The sequence below is a fragment of the Giraffa tippelskirchi genome, chromosome 6, assembly GCF_054371585.1.
Source record: "Giraffa tippelskirchi isolate mGirTip1 chromosome 6, T2T-mGirTip1v1.2.pri, whole genome shotgun sequence".
In the NCBI taxonomy this organism is placed as follows: Eukaryota; Metazoa; Chordata; class Mammalia; order Artiodactyla; family Giraffidae; genus Giraffa; species Giraffa tippelskirchi.
Window position 1 is genome coordinate 68,537,974 of NC_137280.1, and position 16,674 is coordinate 68,554,647.

General features: G+C 47.7%; 1 protein-coding gene across 1 annotated transcript in view; it reads left to right on the forward strand.

The window, feature by feature from the left end:
* TG (thyroglobulin) overlaps nucleotides 1–16,674 on the forward strand; it is a 240,153-nt gene that overhangs the window by 46,508 nt on the left and 176,971 nt on the right. The window contains exons 21-26 of the mRNA XM_081503609.1: nucleotides 1,869–2,018; nucleotides 4,088–4,258; nucleotides 7,665–7,781; nucleotides 8,330–8,445; nucleotides 10,159–10,267; nucleotides 15,370–15,561. Coding sequence (XP_081359735.1) covers nucleotides 1,869–2,018; nucleotides 4,088–4,258; nucleotides 7,665–7,781; nucleotides 8,330–8,445; nucleotides 10,159–10,267; nucleotides 15,370–15,561 — 855 coding nt within the window. The remainder of the gene's footprint in view (nucleotides 1–1,868; nucleotides 2,019–4,087; nucleotides 4,259–7,664; nucleotides 7,782–8,329; nucleotides 8,446–10,158; nucleotides 10,268–15,369; nucleotides 15,562–16,674) is intronic.

Consider the following 16,674-nt stretch of genomic DNA (forward strand, 5'->3'; position numbering starts at 1 on the left):
TGTTACTTCCCTACTGTCCTTGGCAGTGGGCAAAGGGGCATCATGCATGAATGTCCTGATACTCAGCTTTCTTATCTGTGAAATGGGGGTAACATGCAAACTCCCCTATGTGCTGAGGTGATGTACATGCTGTAGGTACACAGAGGTGCACCAGGCACCGAGACAGTGCTCCCAAGAGCGGGCAGGCTTCTGACTCCCACCCTCCCTGAGTAACAGCTCACTTCTTCAGGAAGTTACTTGACAAACTCTCAGGAACACAACCCTGGGCTAAGAAAAAAGGCAAGAGGGAACCTCTTTCTGCCATCCCTTGTCTGAGCTGTCCGAATCAGTGTGGCCAAGTTCATACCCTCGCCAGAGAGCAGAGCTCTTGGACGCCAACTTAGAAACTTTATGAAACGGCGTCTGTCCAGTTTGGGTTTCTATTTTCCAGCTTGTATCCCGTTGGAGGAAGCACAGCAGGAAGGGCTGCGAGTGTTAGAGTCAGAGGGACAGAAAGGCCTGAGAGTCTACCGACTGACAGGGGAGCACAGGCAGGAAGCGAAGGAGGGTGGGGAGGCGGCCAGGGTGCCGACGTGAGCAGGGCCCCATTCCCAGGGTCACACCTGGGGTTTCTGAGGAAATCAGAGCCTCAACACGAGCCTGACCTCAATCAGAGCCTGACCACGAGGGCCTCTGTCAATCCCGTGCCCCAGGCATCTCACCTCCTGGTGGCTGCAGGTCTGAGCCACGCCATCACTGAGTGATCCAGAGGAAGAGGCCATGTGAGTGGAGTGAGATGGCGCTGAACGGTTGAGATCACCCCACAGAGGGAGGGCACCCTGTGTAGAGAGAGCAGGAGTTGAGGCTACAAAGAACAACTCCCTCACCTGTAGACTGAGCACCTGTGGGGTCTGGATTATGGTCTGTGCTTTCTGCACATTACTACCACATTCCAGTGGGATAATATAATGAATCCCTATTTTACAGAGAGGGCTTTCCAGGTGGCTCATTGGTAAAGGATCTGCCTGCCAGTGCAGGAGATATGGATTTGATCCCTGGGTCAAGAAGATTCCCCTGGAGAAGGAAATGGCAACCCACTCCAGTATTCTTGCCTGGGAAATCCCATGGACAGAGGAGACTTGTAGGCTACAGTCCATAGAATTGCAAACAGTTGGACATGACTTAGTGAATAAACAACAACAAAATGTTATAGAGGAGAAAATGGAGCCTCAGAGAAGTCCACAGTCATTTAGGCACAAGGAGGAGGGGGACTTTATTGGGTCTGTCTGACTCCAAAGTTTGCACCCCACACTGTTCTCCACCGCATTCTCATGGCAACCTAAGGATTGATGCTCATCTTTAAAGATGTTCTCCAACTTCATCTCATGACATCCTTCTCTTTGTCCACTAAGCTCTAACTCAGTAACTGGCTTTGTTTGGCTTTTCTCTTTCCATTCCTTGGAGAATCCAAACTCATTCCTGCCTCAGAATTTTTGCACTTGCTGTTCCCTCTGTCTGAAATTCTCTTTTGCATCCTTGCCTGGCGTACTCCTCACCCACCAGGTCTCACAAGTCGTCTCTCATAGGGGCCTTCTTCACTATCATGCCCTCTGCTCCTGCTTCATCTCACTCGTATCTGACATTCTTGTCAGACACCCTCTCATCCTACCAGCCCATCAGCTCCTGGAGAGCAGGAACCTTGTGGACCTTCTTCACGGCTTATCCTCAACTCTTGGAGCCTGATGCCCAGTGCATTCTCAGTGGGCATTTGCTAAATGAACGAATTCTTGTCTGATTTTGGAATTTGGCAGATTCAATGCATTCTGAGGTTGTAATTGTACAGTAGGTATCTTATTTTTTAACCTCATTGCTCTGTTGATCTCTTTTAGTCAAGTGTCCGGAAGGAAGCTATTTTCAGGATGAGCAGTGCATTCCCTGTCCTGCTGGATTCTACCAAGAAGAGGCAGGGAGCCTGGCCTGTGTCCCCTGTCCTGAGGGCAGAACTACTGTTTATACTGGAGCTTTCAGCCAGACTCACTGTAAGTCCTCATGGGCCCTGCCACGAAAGAGAAACCCTACAGTGCCATGCGAATACAGAAGGACATCTCAACCTTGGTACTCGTGGAATCTGGAGACAGACAGTTCTTCATTTGGGAGGGCTGTCCCTTGCATGAGAGGATGTTTATTTAGCAGCATCACTGGTCCTTACCTATCAGATGCTGGAAGCACCTCCTTCATGCACACCAAATTGTGACAACTGAACTGTCTCCAAACAATGCCAAGTATCTCTCAAATGGGGGGCAAAATTACCCACCCTTGAGCACCACTGGGTACATAGCATAATCAAAGGGGCACCACCTTTGAATGCCTCTGCTCTGTTAAGGCCTAGGCCAGACATCTCACTAGTGTTCTCATTCAGTCCTCCCAATTCTCCTTTTATATAAGCATTTATGAGCTCAACTTTTACGTGTAAAAGACTCATCTGATGAAACTTAGCTAACATCGTTCAGCTAGTGAGAAAGTCACTCAAAAAGTAACATAGCTGGCCTTTGATCTTGGTATTGTCTGATTCTGAAACTTCCGATTTTTGTAAGTCAGTGTTATCAGATTTAGAAGTGGAAGATGTTTTCCACCTACGGTCACCGCCACCGTGGAGCTCATATTCCCTTTCTGGGCCCGTGGATCTGTCGGGTCTGTGTGTATGGTGGCCTTCCCGTATATCATGTGATTTCACTCAGTCTATTTACTTAACAGTCACCTGGGGAGCGTCGGGTTTTCCCTCGCAGAGACCCATAACTTGCCTCATTGCGCATCTTTTCATGGTGGTCTGAACTTGCATCAACGTGAGGCAACCATGGCTACTACTATTTGAAATCTGAGTCGTGTTTGGAGTTGTAAAATAATTAATCAAAAGAGATCAAGTGCCCTTCTGTGATAGAAGAGGTCTTCTTTGGTCAGGAGAGCAGTGGAATAGGGCAGTATTTCCAAGGAAGTAGAGGTCAGAGGAATTCCTGAGGCTGGAAGTCCGGCATCCCTTCTAGAGAAGAGATTCTTCCCCAGGAACACAGCGTCCTTGACATCCACATGTGGACTCTAGTCACTGCAGTCTGGGATGACGTGAGGTGCTGTCACATGGCCTGAGGGATCCTTTCTAGGAAGGGGTTCCCTGCCACGTGCTGGTCCATGTTTGTGGAGGGTGTGCTGCATACACACATGGTGGGCAGCTGAGCAGGAGGCGGGGGCTCGGGACCCCCACCCCAAAAGCATTTGCTCCCCACTCTCCCTCCTACTGTTGTGACGTTGGCCGAGTCACCTTCTTTCTCTGAATGTCCACCTCCAGGCGGATCAAGACCAGATATGTATTTCTTACTATAAATCACAGTATCAAAGCCCAGGGTGGGCAGAGGGGGCTTGTGTTACATGTCAGATGCTGAGCAAGACACTGGGATATAACAGGAAGCAAAACCAGGTGAGGTCCCTGCCCGCTTGGGAGGGAGGCAGACAGCGCGAACCAGTCCTTCCGGAGACCGATGGAAATAATCACTGTGCTCCCAGCTCTGAGCAGACATGCGGGTCCAGAGGACAAGGTGTGATACTCGGGCATCAAGGGGTTGCAGGGACTTCCCTGAGGAAATGAGGACTGGGTGGCAAGGAGTTAACTCCCCGAAAACCGGGGAGAGCTGGGCACCAGGAGAAGAACCAGGCGGCAGGGGCAGAAGCAGGGTCCAGCAAATGGTATCAGAGCCCGTGCTGCCCACCGATGTGGACACACAGGTGCAGGTGGAAGGTCAGATGGGCGGGTCCAGGTCACAGAGGCCCTAATGGCTCAAAGGTGAGCCCAGACTTTGTCCTTCGGTCAGGGTGGGAACACTGACAAGTTTGAAGCTGGGGGGTGTGTCTGGCTCAGACATGGGACTTGGATGTCTGATCAAGGACTGGGAGCCGGGCAGATAGGGGACCACAGAAGCACAACACTTATAGTTTTTTTTGGCCATGCGGAGCCAGGGATTGAGACTGTACCCCCCTGCCATGGAAGCACAGAGTCTTAACCATTGGACCACCAGGGAAGTCCCAATGACATGATGGTTGTATTCATCTTTGGTTCCAGGTGTCACCGACTGTCAGAAGAATGAGGTGGGCCTGCAGTGTGACCAGGACGGCCAGTACCGAGCCAGCCAGAGGGACAGGACCAGTGGGAAGGCCTTCTGTGTGGACAGCGAGGGGCGAAGGCTGCCCTGGACGGAGGCCGAGGCCCCGCTGGTGGACGCCCAGTGTCTGAGTACGTGCAGGCTGTTCATTTAGTCCTGAGTATATGCGGGCTGTTCATTTAGCCCTCAGTACGTGCGGGCCATTTATTTAGCCACTCCTGGGGACAGGGTGTGTAATCCCACCGGGCTTTCTAAAATGGGAGAAACATGCGAGATGTGTTTGTCCCCAACCTTTTATTTTGAAAACTTCTAATCTACGTAGGTGTTGAAAGAACAGTAGGATGAAAAAACATTCATCACCCAGATCCAAAAATTGTTATTGTTTTGCTCTTTCTCTCTCTCTTTTAATCATTGGAAAAAGATATTTCCGACATCATGAAACCTCACCTTTAAGTACTCAGCCTCATGAGAAATGAATTTAAAAGTCATTCATCTGCTGAGGTTTCTTTTCTTGTGGGCAGCTTGCTCCCAAAAGTGGTCACCATTTCTCCCTCAGTGGGATGTTAGGGAAAGACCCGAGGGCCAGTCCTTCTTCCAGGACTTACTTGCTGGGTGACCCAGAGCAAATTGCTCAACTTCTCTGAGCCTCATCACCCCGGCAGCCTCCTGCTCACTTCCTGAGACACAGTGAGGATCAATATCATCCTGTGAAAATGACAAACGTTCACTGAGCCCAGCTCTTCAATGAGATAATGGCTACAAAAACCCTGGGTAAACTGACAGATGTCCTACACTCCTAAGTGTAATGGGACAGGGCTCAGAACAAGTTTAATCCCAGTGGTGCCCTTCATGGGTCTTGTAATGCTGGGCAAGTCACTTACCTTCAACAGTTTCCCCATCTGCAAAATGGAGATGAAATGACTTAGCAAAGAACTAATAAATGCCAAGGATTTGTGCATGTGTGTCCATGAACAAACTTTCGTGTCCATGGATAAAATTTCATGGCAAATCCAATGAAAATCTTTATTGATTTTTTCCACAATCCCTCCTCTTGGGCAGAAATAGCAGTCAGGGGAGTTAGAGCTTTAAGGACAGTTAGAACTTTAAGGACTCAGTTAGGCAGATCTTTGCTGTCTTTTACAAATGAGAGAGAGGACGTTCTCAGAGGGAAGGCCACTTGCCCAAGGACCGTGGTAATGACTTCTGTCCTGGGTGCTAGCATCTTAACTCCAGCCCTCTTTGCATCCCTACCACCAGCTCAGCTGTGTGGATTGTAACGTACACTTTGTAAAGCATTTCCTGGCTTGCTCTGGTCTGCATTCATCTGGAGCAGAAAAGCCCGTTCAATCAGTGGCATCAGAAAGGTTTACAAGGAACACTGCTCAGCTTTGCCAACTTTGATGACGCCTCCCTGAGGTGCTGTAGGAGTAGCCTCCAGATAGGTCCTCAGAATCTCTGGCTTCTTAAGCAAAGCTCCAAACTTAGCAAGAATACTGGAGACACAATGAATGAATGGCTCTAATTATCTGGGCATCTTCAGAACTTATGCTTCTTAAGTGGCTCAGTGGTAAAGAATCCATTTGCTAATGCAGGAGATGCCGAAGTCACAGGTTAGATTTCTGGGTCGGGAAGATTCCCTGGAGGAGGAAATGGCAGCCCACTCCAGTGTTCTTGCCAGGAAAATCCCATGGACAGAGGAGCCTGGCGGGCTACAGTCCATGGGGTCACAAACAGCTGGACACTAGTGAGTGACTGAGCATGCATGATCAGAGCAATCTCCTAAAGGGCACCTAAAGAAAGAGGATTTTCCCACCACCTGAACTCCTGTGGCCAGTTTCACAAGCGGTGGAGGAATCGTGACCAAATAGGGCGATGTGCCTTGATGCTGACCTTTAATGCTTTTCCCAAGACATCTGTAAATATGTTATGTATGTAAATTTGTAAATAACTATAAGGCATGTGGGATATTACAACAAGAGCATATATACATCTGCATCCTAACTCAATATTCCATGGACTCCTTGGTAACTCAGTTCATAGATTGTTTCTATTCTCTGTCAATGAGTTTTTTCTTAGAGCTCTGCAATGTCGAGATCTCCATCACTATGGTGTCTCTTATGTGAAAACCAGCAGATTCTCTAACTGAAGTGTTAAACTAACCACATTTATGGCTCCTGAGACTACTTTAATTGGAAACCTAAAAACTTTTCAAATTTTGTTTAGTCTCCTAGAAGACTGTGAGCTTCTTGTTCATACCAACCAAGCCTTAGGGACACTGGGCTGAGTGTAAGATGGTATTTGCTGGACTGGAGCTTCTGGTCCCTATAAACAAAATATCAAGGAGCATAAAAAATAAAGAACAAAGGAGGAGATGAGAAGGGCTGATTATGGACTGAGCACATGGACTTGGCAACTTCAAAGATCAATGAGGGCTACTTTGTAAAATGACTGTTTTTCATATCGAAGTTTCCGAAGGCTTAACGCCTGTCATTTCTATTATATTAATACTCCCCTCTCTCATCCCCACTCCAAACACACTTTTTCCCCCCTACACTTATTATGAAAACTGAGAACAGATTGCTTAGGATAGCCTTGAATGTACTGACATGATGAAAATCAACCTAGACACGATCTCGTTTTAAAGCAATGGGTGTGTGTGAGAATGAGTGCTTACATGTGTGGTGCTTAGTTGCTCAGTTGTGTCTGACTCATACATATTTATCACCACATCTTCAGAAAAAATCAGTACTCATGTACTTCAGGGCTTATTTTTTGATAGTTACCTGCAAAATATTGGTGCTTTTGAGCATTTTGGCTTGTAAAATGAGTTTTATTCCTTGAGAGCTAGTAACCTGCCATGCTTTTTGTGCTTGGTAAAGGGTGAGTTCCAAGTTTCATAGCCTTGAGATGTTTTATTTCTTTCTCCTCTCTTGTCTAGTTCTATGAGCTCGTGACTGTGTCATTGTGACAGACAGGAGCTCAGGTGTGTTGATGGTACCCAAGAAAACAGATGCTAAAGTATCATTTAGACAAATGCTATCATAAAAATGTCTGAGCCATATGGTGCATATTCAGACTTACATGAACCCATGTGCACATGTTTTATCTTTTAAAAATAATTTTTCTTTCCAGAAAGAGGTCAAGTTGTTTAAAAATAAACATGAGATATCATTATAAATAAATTAATTATGAGATATCATTAGCATTCAAAGATAAGGACAAGGAAATATAACTTTACGTAGAAAATCAGCATCAATGTGAAAAAGGGAGTTGTGAGGATTAACATATATTAAATATTCTTCTTACTTTCAGACAATGAGATGGAAAAAAAGGAGACATGATGAGTGATAGCTCTCAGTATTAGCTATGAGGCAGCTTCTGGAACTACCCATCAAAGGGAATTTATCTTTTTGGAGCACCCGTGTGAGCAAACGCAATGGGTGGGAAGTGATTTCTTGACCTAAAGCTCCTTTTGGCTTCTCTGCAGAGACCCCAGACTCTTCAGAGTCAAATTTCACGGATATGCTTACATTTTAGCGATGCGGAAATTTGAGAAGCTTCCGGAATCTAAGGTGATCTTCAATGCTGACGTGGCTGTGATGGCCAGGTCTGAAGTTCCCGGTTCTGAGTCCTCACTGATGCAGTGCTTGGCAGGTGAGGGGCAATGGGGGGCCGGGCTCGTGGGTGGTGCCATAGGAATACACGGTGCTGATCTTGCAAGACATGTTAAATACAACCTTCAAGACCATAATCAAATATACTTCTTCAGAAATACTCTGTAAATCAACTGATTTCCAAAATGTACATCTAACTCATAATTTTAGTTCTGAGTTTATAGTGCTTCCGCTGCCTGCCAAGAACGAGGCTCTGCCAGATGTTAAGGCAGAAGCACTGAGGGACATTTGTTCTTTGTAGAGCATTTAGTCCAGCTCAGGAGATGCATCTGTCTATTTCAAGGGTGAGGCCAGAGATGAATAATAACAATTACCACATATTGAGCATTCATCTTTACAAGAATTTTCTCATAATCCTCCAGTCCTCCACGAGTAGTCATTGTTACTGTGTGTGTGTGTGTGTGTGTGTGTGTGTGTGTGTGTGTGTGTGTGTGTGTGTGTTTGAGGGGCAGGGAGTAGTCATTTGTGTCTGTCTGTCCTCTGTATCGTCTGAGAGACAGGTGGGTGACTGTCCCCTGGTTCTTGCAGACTGTGCACTGGACGAAGCCTGCGGCTTCCTCACAGTGTCCACAGCAGGATCAGAAGTGTCCTGTGATTTCTATGCTTGGGCAAGTGACAACATCGCCTGCACGACTTCCGATCGGGTGAGTCGTGGCAGCCACGTGGAAGTTCTGTCTTGTGTCTGTCCTACATCAGAAATGCCCTGATTGAATTGACACCACTCTGAGCAGACGAGGGAATGAGATTATCAATAAGTGGTCCCATGTTACCTCCATTTCTTCAAAATGATGGGATTTTGGGAAATTGAAACTGCAGGGGACTGGTGATGGCTCAGGATGAAGCTGACACAGGGACTATTCATCTGAGCAGCATCATTTCCTGATAGATTCTTCAGAAGAGGGTTTCAGTGATGAGCCCCTTCCCTCTGTCCCCCACCTGCTTATCTTATTGGGCAACTTGGGCCACTGGACACACCAGGACGTTGTCCAAAGCCCCAAATACCATCTGAGTCCCGGGCTCCAGCATTCCTTCCCATTGCAGAAATAAAACATGATTATAGCTTAAAAAAGGAAAAGAAAAGTTAAATGTTAGAGCCACATGAAATTGCTCTTTCTAAAAGTCAAAGCTGGTAGGGTATTGGCAATTTCAGCAGATGGGATCAGGGCTCCTGTAATCTGGGACCTAAAACTCAGGTCCTTTCCACCTGCAGGAATGTTTCCTGCTTAAAGGCCTTTCTTCCCTTTCCATACCACCATTTGTTCAACGAGTTTGATTTTTATCTAAAAAGCAAGGAGAGTGATTGCTTTCCAATAGCCTTTGTTTTAGCTTCTGCCCTCCCCACATTCCCAAAATTGAACTGGGAAACTCAAAATTTGGTAACTTTGGAGGAGGCAAAGTACTAGAAACAAGACATAAATGGATACAGATTTACCCCACCAAACCCACACAGCAAGAGCTCTGGAACTAGAGATCAGAGATAAACGAGAACGACAGGATTTATAGAAGTCTAACCTCCTTATTTTCAAGCTAAAGAGTCTTCCCCTGATCCTCACCACATACAAGCCGTGTGCCAAACAAGGTCTTCCACAGGCTGGCTCCTGCCTGTCTCTCTCTCTCCCACCCACCACCTGACTCCCATTCCTGTAACAGACAGTCCCTGAGATACACTGGACCCAGTTAATCAAAACAACTGTGGGATCCCAGGTCTCCATCTCTGCCATATCCTCTGCTTAAAATCCTCCGCCTTTTGTTTCCACCTGACAAACTCTTATTTATACATCAGAACCCCACCGGGATTCACTTTTTCAGGAAAAATTTTCTAGCTCCTGTTTCTGAATAGAATTAACCACTCCTGATTGCCCTCTCCCCAGAATACCTAAATTGGCAATGTTGCCCAGTGGTTGTGTTTGAGAAACAGAATCCAACTGGGATTCATATCCCTCCACTCCATAATTAGCTTTGTGGATTCTGCAATCTACTCATCCTCTTTAAGCCTGTGTTTCCTTATTTTAAAATGCACATATCAATAACACCTACCTGATAGCGCTGTTTTAGAAGTTACAAGAGATAATCTCACACACACACACACACACACACGAAGAATTAAGCACTCCTTTTTCAGGGGTAATACCTCTTCTTTTATGACATGCATCTCTGCAGCTAACACTCTGGCTGGAATTTACTGCTTACCTGTCTGTGTGCTCCAGTAGAAAGGGAGAAATTAGGAGGAGGATTCCTCTCTTATTTATCTCTGTAACCTCTGAGCCTAACTTTGGGTAGAGTTTGGTCAATGTTTGCTGAATTTATTATTATGTTAAACATCACAGGACTTTAATGGAGCTTCTTTCCATCTTCAGAGTGAAGACACACTGGGGACCTCGCAGGCCACCAGCTTTGGAAGTCTTCGGTGTCAGGTGAAAGTGAGGAGCAGGGAAGGAGATCCTCCAGCTGTGTATTTGAAAAAGGGTAGGTTGATGAGCTGGATGGCTCCGGGGGCCCACCGGCTTCACGTGTTCAGTGTTTGGAGCTTCTTTCCCACAGGGCAAGTTTAGAGGGGAGCCACACTGCCCCTGGCCCCAAGCGATGGGGGAGGCCCTCCTGCAGGTCAAGGCCTGAGTTGCAGAGCAGACACAAATGCTGCAGGCAAAGTCAGCTGAGTCCACCCCTGTGCCTGGTGCAGACCATGAGTCTGCCTGTGATACAGGGGCATTCCCAGCAAGGCTATGGGCCCTGAGCTCCCTGCAGCTGCTCGTACCAGCCCTCCCTCTCAGGGACCTCCACCCCACCCCCTTTCCTCTCTACTCTCCCTGGAAGCTCACAAGCAGTCCAGACCTCCACGCACTTGTCTCTCCCCGCCCTGCACTCAGGCCCGCCTCCGGATGTAGTGCGCATGCGCAGCACCATTGCCCTGTCCCAGGTAACGCTAGTTGTAAACAACCTGTTTGCCAATGCGAGAGACATAAGAGCCACTGGTTCGATCCCTGGGTTGGGAAGATCCCCTGGCGTAGGAAATGTCAACCCACTCCAGTATTCTTGCTCAATAACTCAAGGTAAGGCCAAGATTCTGACTTTCAAATAACTTCTCAGGGGCGCCAAAGCTGCTGGTTTGTGGACCGCGTTTTGAGCAGCAAGGACGTCTCATAATTTATAGTTTATGGTTCATTTCTCCAAGCATCCTTTCATTCCTCCCCTCACAGAGATTCTCGAAGGAAGGTGAAAACGGTATCATAATCCCTGTTTTACAGATGAGGAAATTGGGGCTCAAAGTGATTAAGAAAGTGGCCCAAGGTCATACATATTGCTAGAAATCGGAGATCTGGGTTTGAGCCTAAGTCTGTCTGAATCCCCCATGCGGCCTCACAGAGGGGGACAGGGCGACACTTCTTGGTCACTGTAGCACGTGTGGGAGGAGCGGTGGGCCTCTCTCAAGAATCCTATGGCCTGCATACTTCTGCCCCATTCGCGGGGCCACGACTAGGCTCTGCCCGCGAGCTGTGATACCTTTGCTAGTCAGGGCTCCCTGGCCTCACTTCCCGCGGTTAAGGGTGAGGGGCTGGAGCCCACCTGATGGGTTGACCCAGACCCTGATGCCGCCAGCTCTGTGATTTTGGGCAGGTTCCCTGGCATCACAGGCCGCTGTGCCTGCATTAGTCAAACAGGAGTTGCAGGTGAACCGAGGCTGTTGGGAGGTGGGAAAGAGGGTGCTTTAGAATGATGCAATGCTTTTAAAACAGCGTGAGGCATGTGGTGAAGAGCAAACGCAAGTGGAGATTTCTATGATCCTTTTCACTGTTGCCAATGGTTTTCCAAAGACCCGAGGCTATGGCTATGGAAAGGAAGACAGGCAGGGAGACTGAGCGAGGACTAGGGGGTTGGAATGAAGGTGGCAAGTACGTCACTCCCCTAGGTCCATGGCTCTGGGCAGGCAGCCTGGCCACCAGCAGCCACAGACTTGCTCTGTGAGCGGCTGGAATTTGTAGAGAGGATCGGTCGGCCCGGGCCCAGTGCCTCAGCTGCCCTCGGTAGCAGGCTCAGTCCAGGGCAGGGACAAGCGACTGTGTCCTTTTGTCTCTGGACCTTCTTTTGCCTAATACCTCCATCCTGTCTTATATGAGAGCTCCCCTGGGAGAGTGGAGTCCAGCAGGGCTCTGTTTTCTCTGATCTCTGGCCAGGGTTTTAGAATTTCTGCCCCAGTGTTTATTCCAATTATTTTTACTACCTGTTTTGAAAAATGACAGAGCACAGAGATCATTTTCTGACAAAGAAAACCCAAATAAAACAAGTAACCCCTCTCAAAAATGTTCTTGAAAACTCTACTTTGGCCTTTTATCATTTTTTTTTTTTAATGCAATTGTATTTCTTTTTAAGTGTTTATTATTTTTTTCTCCTCATCTCCTGAAAGTTTATACTTTGGAGGAAAATTGCAAGGGAAATTGTGAAGCTTCTTTGCTGCCAAACTAAATCAAGGACAGAACTGTTTTCTGCCCTTTTTTGTTTTGTTTTGCTTTTTTATTTTTTCAAGCAGAAAACGCACAGACCCAGCCATTCTGGATCATGGTGTAATGGAAAGAGAAGGGAGGTAGGGGTAAACTTGATCTGGGTTTAGACTCACCCCCAGCTTACTAGTTCTTTGATCAGGAATGCCTTCTTTACTTTACTTTCTGTAAAAGTGGGAATACAGTGCCACAGCTGAAGTATAAAGGACACGGTTTCTGAAGTTCTCTCGAAAACTCCATGGCGCCCAGTAGGTAGTCAGCATGTCCATCCACATGCTGGAGCTTAGGTGACCTGGAAGATGGTACAACTTGGCTTGTCCTTCAGGGCCATCCTCCGCCCAAGTCCGTGGTCCTGACCATGGAGGAGGAACCACATGCTTTTTCAGAGTCAAAAGGAGTCAGGGCCTGAGGGTTCCTTGGAGATTGTCTAGCCCTCGTTTCGCAGAGGAAGCCTAGAAACAGGAAGCATCTGGTCACACTCCATCCGGGGGACCCAAGACTTCAGGCCCCACCTCCCCCAACTTGGGAAGATCTCCCAGACCTGCTCCATTGCTCAGGACTCAACCACTGTGTGGGTGAACCCGGCACGGCACACCCCATATGTGTCTACCCAGCACCCGTGGTAGGATACGCACTTCAGCAGGTGCTGTGGATGCAGCTGTGATCAAAACCAGACAGAATCACAGCTGATGGAGGAATTTATCCAACAACAAGAGCACTTCAGTGCTTTGATGAAAATGAAACAAGACATTGGGGTAAAGATGGATGTAGGGTACCTAGAAGAGACACATTTATGGAGAAGAAAGAGGAACAGTGGTTACTAGGGGCTTGGAGAAGTGGGATGCAGAGATAGTGTTTGACGGGGACAGAGTTTCAGTTGAGAGGATGAAAAAAGTTCTGGAGGTAGATGGTGGTGATGCTGCGGACACTGTGAATGTACCTTTTTACCTTTGAACTGTACACTTAAAAATGGCTAAAATGGTAAATTCATTATGTATATTTTATGACAATTTAAAAAGGAAAAGAAAAACGGACATGAACTGCTTTGGGTGCTCAGCAAAGGAACTTCAGAGAAGGGGGATGTCGGAACGGAGGATGGGGAGGGGCCCACGTGCCCACATCTCAGGGCAGGTGGTCCTCTGTGCAGGGCTGTGTGGAGGATGCCCTGGGAGCTGAGACGTGGCCCTACCATCTGGGTGGCACTCTCTGCAGGCGTGGAAATGTTCCATAAATCTCTGCTGTCCAGCATGACAGCTGCTAGCTGCGTGGCCACTGGGCACTTGGAATGTGGCTATTGCAACATGACTCTGATGAACTGGAATTTATATCCAAGGAGTCACACATGGCTGGCGACTCCCGCCTCTGACAGCAGGACTGGGTCCAGCCAGGAATCACAGCTGATGTGGGAGCAGTTGCTGTCCCAAGTGGCTTAACTGCCGGGTGAAGGATGGCAGAGCCTCAGTGGAGGCACAGACAGAGTGTAAGAGAGATCGAGGGTGAGAGGTGAATTCTAACCCAATAAAGCTGGGACATGGGCTCTTTAAGTTAAGCTGGGCTTTGGTGCAGGATGGGCCTGGCACAGTTAGAGGGCAGCCAGGCAACAGGGGCTGAGTGAGCCAGGGCTTGGAGTTTTGAAAAGATGCTGGCTTTTTTGGACACCTGTAATATATCTGCTGAGTGTCAGCTAAGGGCCAGGTTCATGGCTCAGCCTCTTAAATGTCCAGCCTATCTTTCCATCCACTCAACATCATCCGCAAGGGTTACATGCTGTCATCCCTGGTTACAGGAGGGGAAGCTGAGGCTCTGAGGACCTAAGAACTCACGTGCCCTGGGAGCTGCGAGGATTTGCACTTGGGTCTGTCTGGTTCTGAAGCTTGCACTCTCGGCTGTAAGGTTCCCCCAGCTTTAGGTGCCCAAGTTGGTTAAGACCTGGTGAACGGCTAGGCCACTGGGAGGTCAGGGTGATCTAGAGCCCAGGCTCTGGAGTTCCTTCTGCCACCGACAAACTGTGTAAACCTAGGCCAGACGGTTCACTTGCCAAGGATCTCTTTACTCAAATGTAGAATAGAGATAGTAATAGAATAGACATTTTGGCTACAGTGAAATATATACGTATATATACCTGATAAAAAAACCTCATATTTGCAAAAGGATGCTCTAAAAATAACTGGGATTATGGGAAAACTAGACTTAGGGACAGAAGAAACCCAAACCATGCCACTTCTAGCCAGAAGACTGACAAAAACAATAGCAGTCTTATTTAAAATATTACAAAACTTAAAAAAAAAAGGCATACTGAATACATCATAAAGAAATGCTACCGTAAATGTAAAGGGCAGGGTAGCTTGATGGCAGAGGGTGAGGAGAAGGGTTGAGGATGCTGAGCTGTGGCAACGAGGGCCAGATGCATAAAGAGAAGGGAGAATTGCAGTCATCACTTCGAAGACAGAGCCACTGGCCAGTCTGAGGCAAGAAGCAGCCCGTGCACTGATGGGTGTCGCGTAACGCTGTGTGTCTGCAGCTTGCTGTCTTTAGCTGCGTGTGTATGTGTTGCATTGGCCTATGGTTTGATGTAACAGAGCAGGGACACACTGGCGACACTGCAGATCAACCAGTACGACTCAGCATCGCAGCAGCCAACCTGCGTGTGGACCACGTGTTCAAATCATTGTGTTACAGAAACACACATGATGGCAGAGCAGGCTGAACCGAACTCAAGAGCACTGAGCATGAAATGAGGTTGTCTGGGTTAAGCATGTGGTCTGGTGTCTGTGCATACAGTTAGAGCTCAAAAGATATTTACTGATGATAAAACCATAATAAATGCCTGTTCTCCACATCTCCCCTGCAGACCCTCTAAGGTGGGGCGGGCGTTTGTCTGGGTCCGCTGATTTGGGGCCATGTCTCCATGCTCTGCACACACGGGAGGTCCAGGAGTTTTATGACACAGAGGGCATCTCTCTGGACCTAACTCTGCACCTGTTGTGGTCAGAGGGTCCACTGTCGTGTGACCAGCACAGTCTGCATTCCTTTCAGAGCTTGAAAAAGTTTATAATTCTGCTTTTCTCCCAGGACAAGAGTTCACCATCACAGGTCAGAAAAGCTTTGAACAAACCGGTTTCCGAAGTGCACTCTCTGGAATGTACAGCCCTGTCGCCTTCTCAGCCTCAGGAGCCAGTCTCACCGAGGTCCATCTCTTCTGTCTTCTCGCCTGTGACCGTGATTCCTGTTGCGATGGCTTCATCCTCGTGCAGATCCAAGGAGGTAAGGTGACAGTGAGGGCCAGAGCCTCCTCCCACTTCCACGACCTGTGGTCTATAAAATTTGAGGAAGGCATGGGGTTGCTGAAGCCAGTATGCACAGCACAGGGAATGCTGTAGGAAGCAGCAGGCATGAGGGGACCACAGTCATTTAGAAGGTGATATTTACAAAATGAGGGACAATTGTGACCCTTCCAACAGGTCACGTACTGTGCTGGCTACTTCACATGGCAACACCACGTTTCTCCTTGCTGGTGTCTTCAGGGGAAATATTTCAAGCTCTGTTTTTACAAACTGAGAAACTGAGGCTCAGAGAATTTAAACCAGCTGCTCCTGGTGACCCAGCTTATTACACATCCAAATGTGTGTGGAACCCTGTGGTGTACCAGGCTTGATACACAAGGCAGCATGAGTGTCTGAGGCCTTGGGAGACTTAAATGCAAAGGAGGAAGATGCCAAGGGGACTTAATGGTCAGGGAGGGCTCTCTAGAAGAGGAGAGACCTAGTCCAGGCTTTGTGGGCTGGGTAGTGTTTAGAGGGCTTCCCAGGTGGCTCAGCAGGTGAAACATCTGCCTGCTAATGCGGGAGACCCAAGAGATTTGAGTTTGATCCCTGGGTCGGGAAGATCCCCTGCAGGAGGACATGACAACCCACTCTAGTATTCTTGCCTGGAGAATCCCATGGACAGAGGAGCCTCGTGGGCTACAGTCCATGAGGTCACAAAAGAGTTGGACACGACTTAGCGACTGAGCACACAGGCACGCATGCAGTGTTTAGAGACACACGTGCACAGGCACACCTCGTTTTATTGTACTTCACCGCTTAGTTGTGCTTTTGCAGACGCTGTGTTTTTTACAGATGAAAGGTTTATGGCAACCCTGCATCAAGCTAATCTATTGGTGCCATTTTTCCAGCAGCTTTTGCTCACTTTGCGTCTCTATGTCACATTTTGGTAATTCTTGAACTATGTCAGGTTCTTTCATTATTATTACATTTGTTATGGTGATCTGTGATCAGTGATCTTTGATGTTACTGCTGTAAAAAGATTACAGCTCACTGAAGACTCAGATGATGGTTAGCATATTAAAGTACTTTTAAAGTAAGGTATGCATGCTAT